The sequence below is a fragment of the Hemitrygon akajei genome, chromosome 7, assembly GCF_048418815.1.
Source record: "Hemitrygon akajei chromosome 7, sHemAka1.3, whole genome shotgun sequence".
Lineage (NCBI taxonomy): Eukaryota > Metazoa > Chordata > Chondrichthyes > Myliobatiformes > Dasyatidae > Hemitrygon > Hemitrygon akajei.
In genome coordinates, this window is record NC_133130.1 from 80804687 (window position 1) to 80816927 (window position 12241).

Here is a 12241-nt window from a genome sequence, read left to right on the forward strand (position 1 = left end):
TTAGAAATGGATATCCCTTACCTTTCCGTCTGTAGAAATTGGATGTGATTCCTAATGTTTCCCATGTCCTAAAGTTTCAAAGTAATTATTGAAGTATGTGTATGTCACTACAAACTTGAGATTCATTCTCTTGTCGGTGTGTCCTCGACTTAACCCACCACTGTGAAGTGGCTTCCTGTATACCTTGTGGTATTCTGAAGCTGTGTTGTCCCCCAAATTCTGGGAGTTCTGCAGTGTTATTGACTGGTTCTACTTTTCATTGTGTCCATTCTTGCTTCACCAAAATGCCTGGTTTTACATTTGATTTGCTTTAACTTTAGGGTGTTACCATTGAACAAATTTGTGTGGAATTGAGACGTCTTCAAGTCTTGCGCAACCTGTCAATGGAATACTCGCTTTACCTTGTCTGCGAACAAACCCACTCTGCCAATGAGATTAACGTGGCAATAGTAAGCATTTCTCTATCAGCAAAATTTTGAATGGATCTAGTTCTAACAACTTCGATGACTTTAACTTCTGTATTCTCCCCCCCCCACAGTCAGTGGAAAATTCACAGCAGGAAGCTAATCCAATCAAGGATTTAACTGAGAGAATTACTGATGTCATCAGTAAACGTGATGGAAACAGCACGATTCTTGCAGCTATTGCAGAGGTTCGAGTGCAGAAAATGCCTGAATCACTGAAGCCAGGTAAGATACAATGAAAATTGAAAGCCTAGCAAAAGGGAGATAGTTTGAGTTATTTTCCCCCATTAGGAAATGGGACAGATGAACAGTCATATCAGCTTGTATTACTGCCATCCTAAATGGTGAATTGGAATCAGTTGAGAGCTATATGTCTGAAGCCCTTTTCCAAAAAGGAATGGTGTCATATGTAAAAATGTTCCTTGGCACCAAATAAAGGGCTTTGGCATTTGCCAGACAAACCTGTAGATGTGGTTATGCAATTAGATAAGATCAAGGTTTAATGAACAGTGAGTCGTTGCCAACATCTTACTCAGAGATAATCATCCTTCTCTCTCCACCCTCCCCCCTTGCTCTCCTGCTCCCACTCTACAGAACAAGTTGCTTGTATTTTGCTGTGTAGACTTGTTCTTCCAAGCCCTTTGTGACTTCAGTCTCGGCAGAGTGGCATTTCTCCCCTCGCTGTCTTATCTTTCACGCCACTTCCCGGACGGCAGGTGGCCTTTGTGCTGCATGATGGAGATTGTAGGTAGCTTTATATAAAGTTGAACGTTGTCATTACAAATTAAATCAAAGCAGTGGTAAATCACACTGTTTCTTTGAGCCTGATCTGTCACTCAGAAAGATGGTGGGTGATCAAACACAGCTTAATTGCTCTCCAGGGATGTATTGGTTTATTATTGTCACACGTACATTCAGAGGCGCTTGTCGTGCATACTGAACATGTAGACCAATTCGCTACACAAGTGCACTGAGGTAGTACAAGATAAATCATTAACAATTCAGAATGAAGTGCTACAGCGAAAGTACAGTGCAGGTAGACAGTGTGCAAGATCATAACGAGGAACGTTGAGGTCAAAAGTCCATTTTAATATACATTAGAACCATTTTGATAATTTTATAAGAGCAAGAAGCTATCCTTGAGCCTGATGCTACCTGCTTTCAGCTGTTTCTATTTTCCTGATGGAAGACAGGAGTGAGATTGGGTTGGGTGGTGTCTGACTAGTCGGGCTGAGGCAGCAGGTGTTCACAGAGAGGAAGCTGGTTTCTCTGGTCTATAATAGTCTTGGATTTAACCACCAGTGAGAATCCAGAACTTATTGAGGTAGAGAATATTGAAAATTTATTATCATTTTGAGTGAAGAAATTTCCCCTTTTGAGTTAAAATGCCAAAGCTATATTTGGCATACTGTCCACACATCCTCCATCTCCTCTGTGGTCTGTTTCCAAGCCAAGGGAAATACCACGGCACCAAGCGTGCTCCACGTTTATATTTCAGTGTCACTTGCCCCCTCATTTCAAATGAGTGCATGTTTAGCAGGTGTCACTGGTTGGTGATGAAGAACGTGAACCCTCTGGATACCAAGTTAATGGGATTGGTTTAATTGGTAGCCTAGCTGGCAGTGTTGTCTGTTCAGTTCCAGCATCTCTGGTTTATTCTTGTGTAAGTTTTATCCTGCCTTTTTCTCACCCAGCAGATTTCCTGGTCCCTTTGCTGAGCTCGGTAATTACCGTAGTTTGGATCTGTTGCTTTGTAATGTTGTTCTTCTGGTGGATACGACGGCGAAGAAAGCAGAGCAGTCCCACTCCTACCGGGTCTGATGACACCACAAACAATGTCCGAGAGCAACTGCATCAAATAAAAAATCCCATCGAAAAGCACGGGACAAACAGTTCTGCCAGCAAAGACTATGAAAGCAAAAATTTGAAAATTGCCAAAATAAGGACGCATAATTCAGAGCTTGAAGAAGTGGATGTAGACAAGCACCAACAGAAGACGAGGTTTTCCAAACAGTCGGCCTATACACTGGTAGACAGAGATGAAAAACCTATACAAGGCACTCCTACTAAAAATCCCAATTGGACAAACAAACAAGATAACAGAGACTTAGAAAGCGCACAGAGCTTAAGTCACGTGGAATACATTGTATAGCAGTCAGCAGTGATGCCTATTTAATATAACAGATGCACAGCCTTTTGCTATCCCTGAAGGCTCAAAGTCATAGTTCCTAAATTGTTCTGTAATATTATGTAAAGGGTATTATCTGCCAAGAATCCCTATGTTCGTTCAACTTGAGACAAACTGACTTACCCTGGCGTTGGTAGTTGCTGTGGTTGGCTGAGACTATATGTGCTGCATCTCGTGTCTATGCAAAACTAGTCAAGAGTGCCCTAACAGGAATTCAGCTACAGTTTGTGCGTTGCTGAACCATTCTCCAATTATATCAGTCTGATTAGGAATTCCGTGCCCTTTTGAACTGAAATCTAGTTGTAGCTGTTTGCCTGGCCCCAATTTAATTTAAGATGGTGAATTTTTATTTATTTTACTGGCTCAAAATTTCTCAGTATTGTTAAGTTATGTATAGTAGATTTGAATTTGTTAGTCTAGTTCTGTAATTGAAAGTGCCTTTGCAGCTGAAAACCACAGCAATCATCATAATCCCAGATACATTTTTGGGGGTGGGGGGGGTGGGCACGTGTCAGCAGATGCTGTTCAGATGAAGAATTTAATAAAAGGCCAAGTGTTTATGATTTTGTATAAATGTAAATACTTTTTTTAATTAATCACTGTGTATATTTGATTTAATAACTTAAATAATCAAGAGCCTTAAATACCATTCCTTTTATTTATATGTTTAGATTTGAAGGTTTTTGATAGCTTTGTAAGCTTATGCTCCTTTATTTTTTGATGAATTGTTTCTTTGTGTTTCAGTAATATTGCCTACATGCCAAATTTGAGGTGTGCTGTAGTTGCAGAATAGATTATTTTTTAACACTAGAATTGGCCGTGTGCCTTGAAACTGTTTTGTACAATGTCAGACATTTTGGATCAATTTCTATAGTATCATTTCAAGCTCTTTATTTTGGCCAAGATTTTTTTTGTACGCATCAAACAGACATGCGGAGAGCATTAGACTAGAATGCTTTGGTAATTGCTGCTTTAGAATTGAAAACATTGGAATGACAGGGCGGACCGTCTGCAACAAAATACAAATGTAAGGGAACAAATCAACCTATTTACTTTTGTGTACCTGAAATGTGAGTGGTTGCATGTACAAAAAAATAGAAAAAAATCGTATATCTCTAGATAGTGCATTTGAGTTAAAAGCACAGCACAACGTTGTTTTGTAAATCCTGATCTTTCACCTTGGATATAATATTGAACCACTTGTAGATTTGATTTTTGTGATAACATACCTGCATTTAGGAAGTATTCTAATAATAAGCTAGCTGTTGAATACTTGAATGGTAGATTTTGCCAGTGAGATTACTGTGGAACTGCCATGTCATTCCCATGCCATGGAAATGCCTACCTTGCCTAAGAAAATCCAAGTTCTGAAAAAAAAGTTAATCCACGCAGGCCTGGAAAGGCTCTTCAAAATGGTCATCTCATTGGTGAAATCTTGGTCATGATGTTTTCTTGTGTATTGTGACATTAGTGTTATATGAACATGAGGATGCATCTTTGTGTTGCTCCTGGCAATAAATTTTGGAAATTAATATTTATTAAATATTTTGATACAACAATGTTCTACTGTTGTGTGATTTATTTTAAAACCATGCATCTATTCCTAAAACATGAACGTAATTGGTTCTAAAATGTACCACTTGGATTCATCCATCTTTGCAAATTATGATTAGATTACAAAATTACGTTGGCAATCCCAGTACGAAATCCCTTATTCTCTCAAACACTGCCTTTTCAAACTGTATTATAAATTCTGGGATGTTAACAAGCTTTGTCAAGCAAATCAGTTGTGTAGATGACTTGATACTGATTTTCTGCATGATAAACTCTTATTTGCATTCAACTACATTGGCTGCAGTTAATTGTGACTTGTTGCTTGTTCTGACCAATTTAAGACTAGACACGATTTCTAAAGTGGGGGATGCTGCTGTAACTCAAGCTGTCTAGTGTTTTTTTTGTTTCTAGAAGCCACCCACAAGTGTTTGTTACTGCACAGTGTAATACCCAGCCTCCCATTGTCTGTAGTTGCATAAGTATTGTCAAACAGTTACTTTCTAGTTCATGCTCTCCAGGTTTTCCCAATTTGAATGTGTAGTCACTACAATGACAAGTGTTTAAGTTTTTGTAAATGTCTGTATGTTATGATTCATTGTGCCCACTTTTCAGAAAATCCCAATAAAGTTTTGAACAGAAAATTCTGATTTATGAAAAACATTACTCTTGAAGCTTTCACTTTGTCCAGTCTGTTTTGTGGGTTGGGGTGAAGGGGGGAATTGGGGTGATGTGAGAGACTATTTGGAAAGGAAACAACTGAAATCTCTAATCCAACTCATCTCTGGACTAAAAACTTTGTAGTGACACTAATTCAAAAACAACATGGCAATTCAATCTGGTATTGGATGATTGATATAATAATATTTGGTGCTAGTGAATAGGTAAATTTAATTATTAAAATTGACATTGGATGTGACCAAATTACTTCTGGCAACAATTCCAGATTATTAGTGAGCAGAGCCATCTATTACGGCCAGTTATAAACATTCAAAGTTATGCTTTTGAACAGAACAGGCTGTGCAGTTTACAGGCAGGAAAGCACTCCCAAGTAATTCAGGCAAGTAAGAGCAATGCAACAATTACTGGGCTGAAGACTGCCAAGATTTAAAGTACTTTTGAATGTTTCTATCTGTCTTAGTAGCTTTTTGGTTAATACAGATTAATAATCCAGGTTTCCCTCAATTGCAACCATTAGTAGTGAGATGACATTTGCAATAGCTTGGAGAAATGAAAATCACTCCATTTGCATTCAACATTTTGGCAGTATTGCAAAGGCATTTGCCTCTTAACCTATTCTCTTTGGTTTGAGTCCTGATGCTGAGAGAATTTAGACCGTATGTGCCACATGTGTATGTTCTTTGCCAGACTGTTAACTTGGGGGCCCTCAGAACGAAGGAAAACAAAATAGATTACTAAATTTGACCTTGGCAGATAAAATTCTATACTTGATGAAAAATTTTCTTCAGAGAAGCCATAAACTAATATACAATTGTTTATCCTGACAGAAGTCAGTGTCCCAATTCTGAATGTGGTTTTTGGCTTTATACTATGGCTAGGTTAGTCAGGGTTGCTGATGTATGCAGTTTTCCTCCTGTAATTGATCAGCATAGAGTTTGTTTTCTGATCAAAGACTAGTGATTTGTAACCTGATAAAGTAATTACTGTTACAAATGCATGTTCTGTATCGTGGACCAATCCTTTGTCTAGTTCTGTGTTTTTAAACATACAGTTCAAACTTAAACCACTTTGTTGCTGCCTTGGGCACACATCTCCACAGTTTAACATCACCAGAATAAACCTCTTTAAGAGATTGTGTAGTGTGAAGTAAGACTGCAGTTTTTGTAAGCTTGTTTAAAAGTACATTTTTAACTCCTATGATACCTGTAGAGACTTTTATTTGCACTTCAGATGTTGAAAGTTCAAAGTAAATTTAGTATTGAAGTACATACCTCAGAGAGAAGAGAGAGAGAGAGAGCCTGAGGCATGTGGAACTGTTGTGTAAACAGTTTTTTGTTGACTGCAGATCATGGTCTCTCTTTGGGGGCTTTGCTGTTGGGTGCTGAAGTTTTCTGTTGAAATGTGCAGGGAGAGGATTGATGCTTTGCTGCTTGGGCGGGGGGGGGCTTTGGGGTTTTTTTTTGTGGATATCTGTGAAGAGTAAGAATTCAAGGTTGTATACTGAATACCTTCTGTCATCAAAATAGAACCGTATGTCACCATATACAAACCCAAGATTAATTTTCCTACTGGGAATCGCAGTACATTCAAGAAACAATATAATCAAAGACTGCAGGATGGACAAACAACCAATGTGCAAAAGGCAAATTGCAAATACAAATAAATGAGCAATAAATATAGAGAGCATGAGATGAGTTCTCAAAAGTGAGTCTAACGGTGGTGAGAATAGTTTAGTGATAAGATGAGTGAAGTTATCCCCTCTGGTTCAAGGGCTTGAAGGTTGAGAGAACTGTTCTGGAACTTGGAGGTGTGGGTCCTGAGGCTCTTGTACCACCTTCATAATAGCAGCAGCAAGAGAAGGGCATAGTGTGGATTGTGGGGGTCCTTGATGATGGATGCTGCTTTCCCATGTTCCATGTACACGTTCTCAGTGGGGTGGGCTTTACCTGAGATGGACTGAGCCATATCCACTACGTTTTGGAGGCTTTCCTGTTCAAGTGCTTTGATGTTTCTGTACCAGGCTGTAAGACAACCAGTCAATGTACTCTTCCACACACCTATAGAAGTTTGCCAAGTTTTACGTGGCATGCCGAAATTTCACAAACTTCTAAGGAAAGAGAGGCGCAGCCGTGCTTTCCTTGTAATGGCACTTGCATGCTGGACCCAGGACAGATCCTCCACAATGATAAGAAACATACCTTTGCTCATTGCAGCCAAAAAGTTCTATTTTAACTTCATCAGTCCACAGGACTTGTTTCCAAAATGCATCAGGCTTGTTTAGATGTTCCTTTGCAGACTACTGACGCTGAATTTTGTGTTGAGGATGCAGGAAAGGTTTTCTTCAGTTGACCCTTCCATGAAGGTCATATTTGTGCAGGTGTCGCTGCACAGTAGAACAGTGCACCACCACTCCAGAGTCTGCTAAATCTTCCTGAAGGTCTTTTGCAGTCAAAAGGGGGTTTTGATTTGTCTTTCTTGCAATCCTACAAACAGTTCTCTTGGAAGGTTTTCCTGGTCTTCCAGACCTCAACTTCACCTCCACCGTTCCTGTTAACTGCCTTTTCTTAATTAAATTACGAACTGAGGAAACGGCTACCTGGAAAAACGCTTTGCTAACTTCTTATAGCCTTCTCCTGCTTTGTGGGCATCATTTATTTTAATTTTCAGAGAGCTAGGCAGCTGCTTAGAAGAGCCCATGCCTGCTGATTGTTGGGACAAGGTTTGAGGAGTTAGGGTATTTATAAAGCTTTGAAATTTGCATTGCCTGGCCTATCCTAATGATGAACATGAACAAGCCATGGCCCTAACAAGCTAATTAAGGTCTGAGACCTTGGTCAAAGTTATCTGAGAGCTCAAATCTCTTGGGGTGCCCAAACTTTTGCATAGTGCTCCTTCCCTTTTTTTCACTCTAAAATTATACAAAACAAAAATAATGCAACAATCTTGCTTAGAATGTTTCATCTTTAACTTTATGACTTCTGGAGATCAGTTCATCTTCTACTCACTTAACTATTCACAGTAACAGAAATTCTGACCAGGGGTGCCCAAACTTTTGCATGCCACTGTACATATAACTCCAAGATGAAGATTTTATCAAGTCCTAGAAAAGAACAGCACAGAACCAGGCCCTTTGGCCCATCTAGTTCATGGCAAAAACATTTAAACTGCCTACTCCCATTGACTGCACCAGGACCATAGCTCTCCATACTCCTACCATCCATGTACCTATCCAAACTTTGCTTAAACATTGAAATGAAGCTTGCATACACCACTGTTTTGGCAGCTTATTCCACACTCATGACCCTCAGTGAAGAAGTCTCCCCTCATGTTTCCCTTAAATTTTTCACCTTTCACCCTAAACTTATGACCTCAGATTATGGACCCACCCAGCCTGGGTGGAAAAAGCCTGGTTGCATTTACCCTATCTATACCCCTCATAATTTTGGATATCTCTATCAAATCTCCCCTCAGTCTTCTACGTTCCAAGAATAAGTCCTAACCTATTCAATCTTTTATAGTTCAGGTCATCCAGACTTGGCAATATCCTTGTAAATTTTCTCTTCAATCTTATTTACATCTTTCCTGTACAAAGGCGACCAAAACTTCACACAGTACTCCAAACAGGGCCTCACCTATGTCCTCTACCAACATAACTTCCCTTGTAGTCCATAAACACACAAAATGCTGGAGGAATACAGCAGGCCAGGCAGCATCTATGGAAAAGAGTAAACAGTTGATGTTTCAGGCTGATACTTCATTCCTTGATTTATGAAGGCCTAAGTGCCAAAAGCTTTCTTTACAACCCTATCTATCTGTGATGCCATCTTCAATGAATTATGGACCTGTATTCCCAGATTGCTTTGTTCTACCATACTCTTCAGTGCCCTACAGTTCACTGTGCAAGATCTACCCTGGTCAGTCCTATCAAAGTGCAAAACATTTTACTTGTCTGAATTAAGTTCCATTTGTCATTTCTCAGCCTGTTTTTCCAGCTGATCCAGATCCCTCCGCAAGCCACGATAGTCTTCCTTGCTGTCCATTACACGCCCAAACTTGGTATCTTGTGCTGATCCAGTTAACCACATTATCATCCAGATTGCTGATATAGGTGATAAGCAATAACAGACTCAACACTGATATCTGTAGCGCTTCACTAGTCACAGGCCTCCAGTCAGAGAGGTAATAATCTATTACCGCTCTCTGGCTTCTCCCACAAAGCCAATTTAATACCTCTTCTTGAATGTTGAGAGACTGAACCTTCTTGACCAGCCTCCCATGGGGAACCTTGTCAAGTGCCTTGCTAAGGTCCATGTAGACAACATCCACTGTCTTGCCTTCAACTTTCCTGGTAACTTCGTTGAAGATTGGTTAGACATGACCTACACACACAAAGCCATAGTAACTATCCTAAATCAGTCCACATCTACACAAATACTTATATATACACTCTCTTAGAATACCCTCCAATAACTTTCCACCACTGATGTCAAACTCACCAGTCTATAATTTCCTGGTTTACGTTTAGAGTCTTTTAAACAGCAGAACAACATTGGCTATCAACCAGTCCTCTGGAACCTCTCCTGTCACTAAGGATGTTTTAAATGTCTTTGCTGAGGCCCCAGAATTTCTGCACTTACCTCCTGTAGGGTCTGAGGGAAACACTTTGTCATGCCCTGGGGATTTATCCACCTGATTTACCTCAGGACAGCAAACACCTGCTCCTCTGTAAATTGTATACTATCCACAAAGTTGATGCCACTTTGCCTCACTGCTATAGACTTTGTGTTCCTCTCCTGGGTAAATGCTGATGCAAAAAATCCACTTAAGTTATCTCCTATCTCTTTTGGCTCCACACATGGATTACCATTCTGAATTTTCAGAGGACTAATTTTATCCCTTGCAATCCTTTTGCTCATAACATATCTGTAGTATCCCTTAGGATTCTCCTTCACTTTATCTGCTAGGGCAATCTCATGCTTTCTTTTACCCTTCCTGATTTCTTTCTTAAGTGTTCTCTTGCATTTCTTATCCTCCGTAAGCACCTCCTTTATTCCTGCTTGCCTATACCTTCTATGCATCTTCTATTTTCTCTTAACCAGGGCATCAATATCTTGGAAAACCAAGGTTCCCTACATCTTTACCTTTTATTCTGACAGACACATCCAAGATTTGTACTCTTAAAATTTCAGTTTTGAAGTCCTCCCATTTACCAAGTACACCTTTGAAAGAATACTATCTGACCATACTTGCCAGATCATTTCTCATACTACCAAAATTGTCCTTTCTCCAATTTAGAATCTCCACTTGTGGGCTAGATCTATCTATTTCCATACTTACTTTGAAACTAGTGGCTTTATGCTCACTAGATGTAATGAGTTCCCCTACACAAACTTCTATCACCTGCTCTGTCTCATTCCCTAATACCAGATCAAGTATGATCACATTGAGATCATTGAGACTTCTACGTACTGATTAAGGAAACTTTCCTGAACAAATCTGACAAACTCTATCCCTTCTAGTTCTTTTACAGTATGGGGGGTTCCAGTCAATATGTGGAAAGTGAAAATCACCTACGATAACAACCTTATGTTTCTCGCAACATATTGCAATCTCTCCAGAAATTTGTTCCTCTAAATCCCCTAGACTTTTGATCGTCTGTGATACAGTTCCATTAACGTGGTCATCCCTTTCTTATTTCTCAGTTACACCCATAACGTCTCACAAGACAAGTTCTCCAGTCTGTTCTAACTGAGCACTGCTGTGACATTTTCCATGACTAGTAATGCCACCCCTCCTCCTCTAATCCCTCATGCTTGGTCACGTCTAATACAATGGAACCTCAGAACACTGAGCTGCCAGTCCGGCCCCTCCTGAAACCAAGTCTCACTAATTGCCACAATGTCATAATTCCAGGAGTTGATTCATGATCTGAGCTCATCCACCTTTCCTATGATATTTCTTTCATTGAATTCTACACAGCTCAGTACATAGTCACACCATGCTCAGCCTTTTGATTCCTGACTTAGTCTGTGATCTTACCAATATCTGTCTCCACAACCTCTCCATTAACTGTTCTGTCACTCTGGTTCCCATCCCCCTGCATATCTAGTTTAAACCCCACCATGCAGCATTAGCAAGCCTTTCCGTTAGGATATTAGTCCCCTTCCAGTCTAGGTGTGTCTTTTGTACAGGTCCCACCTTCCTTGGAAGAGATACCAATGATCCAAAAATCTTATGCCCTCCCTCCTACATCAACTCCTTAAACAGTATAACCTTCCTATTTCTGGCCTCACTAGCATGTGACACAAGTAGCAACCCTGAAATCACAACCTTGGAGGTCCTGCCCTTTAACTTAGCACCTAACTCCCTGAACTCACTTTGCAGAACCTCATCACTCTTCCTACATATGCCATTGGTACCCACATGAGCCACGACCTCTGGCTGTTCACCCTCCCATTTAAAAGTGTTGAGGATCCTATCCGAGATGTCCCAGGCCCTGTCACCCAGGAGGCAACATACCATCCAGGAATTTCGGTCTCATCCACAGAACCACCTGTTTCCCTAACTAACAAATCCCCCATCACCACAGCTTGCTTCTTCTGTCCCCATCTCTTTTGAATCGCAGAGTCTGACTCAGTGCCAGAGACTCTGTGACTTTCCCCTGCTACTCACCACCACCCCCAAACAGGTTCCAAAGTGATAGAACCATAGAACATTACAGCACAGAAACAGGCCTTTTGGCCCTTCTTGGCTGTGCCGAACCATTTTTCTGCCAAGTCCCACTGACCTGCACCTGGACCATATCCCTCCATACACCTCTCACCCATGTACCTGTCCAAGTTTTTCTTAAATGTTATAAGTGAGCCCACATTTACCACTTCATCTGGCAGCTCATTCCACACGGCCACCACTCTCTGTGTGAAGAAGTCCCCCTAATGTTCCCTTTAAACTTTTCCCCTTTCACCCTTAACCCATGTCCTCTGGTTTTTTTCTCCGCTAGCCTCAGTGGAAAAAGCCTGCTTGCATTCACTCTATCTATACCCATCATAATTTTATACACCTCTATCAAGTCTCCCCTCATTCTTCTACGCTACGGGGAATAAAGTCCTAACCTATTCAACCTTTCTCTGTAACTCAGTTTCTCAAGTCCCGGCAACATCCTTGTAAACCTTCTCTGCACTCTTTTAACCTTATTAATATGCTTCCTGTAACTCAGTGACCAAAATTGCACGCAATACTCTAAATTCGGCCTCACCAATGCCGATTTTCCTGTTGTTGAGACAGAATGCCCTACGGGTACCCTGCATTGGCTGTTTAAGCCCTTTCTCCTTCCCGATGGTCACCAGTTTCCTGTGTC

The 12241-nt window shown here is 40.5% G+C and overlaps 1 protein-coding gene across 2 annotated transcripts in view; it reads left to right on the forward strand.

Annotated features, from left to right (window-relative positions):
- The window catches only part of LOC140730605 (protein jagged-1-like), a 48956-nt gene extending 45822 nt beyond the window's left edge, over nucleotides 1-3134 (forward strand). The window contains exons 24-26 of one of the 2 annotated variants that reach the window (XM_073051283.1): nucleotides 321-449; nucleotides 539-689; nucleotides 2159-3134. In XM_073051283.1, coding sequence (XP_072907384.1) covers nucleotides 321-449; nucleotides 539-689; nucleotides 2159-2616 — 738 coding nt within the window. In that variant the 3' untranslated portion in view covers nucleotides 2617-3134. The remainder of the gene's footprint in view (nucleotides 1-320; nucleotides 450-538; nucleotides 690-2158) is intronic. The other variant, XM_073051284.1, reaches the window with a different exon arrangement.
- Nucleotides 3135-12241: the final 9107 nt, after the last annotated feature.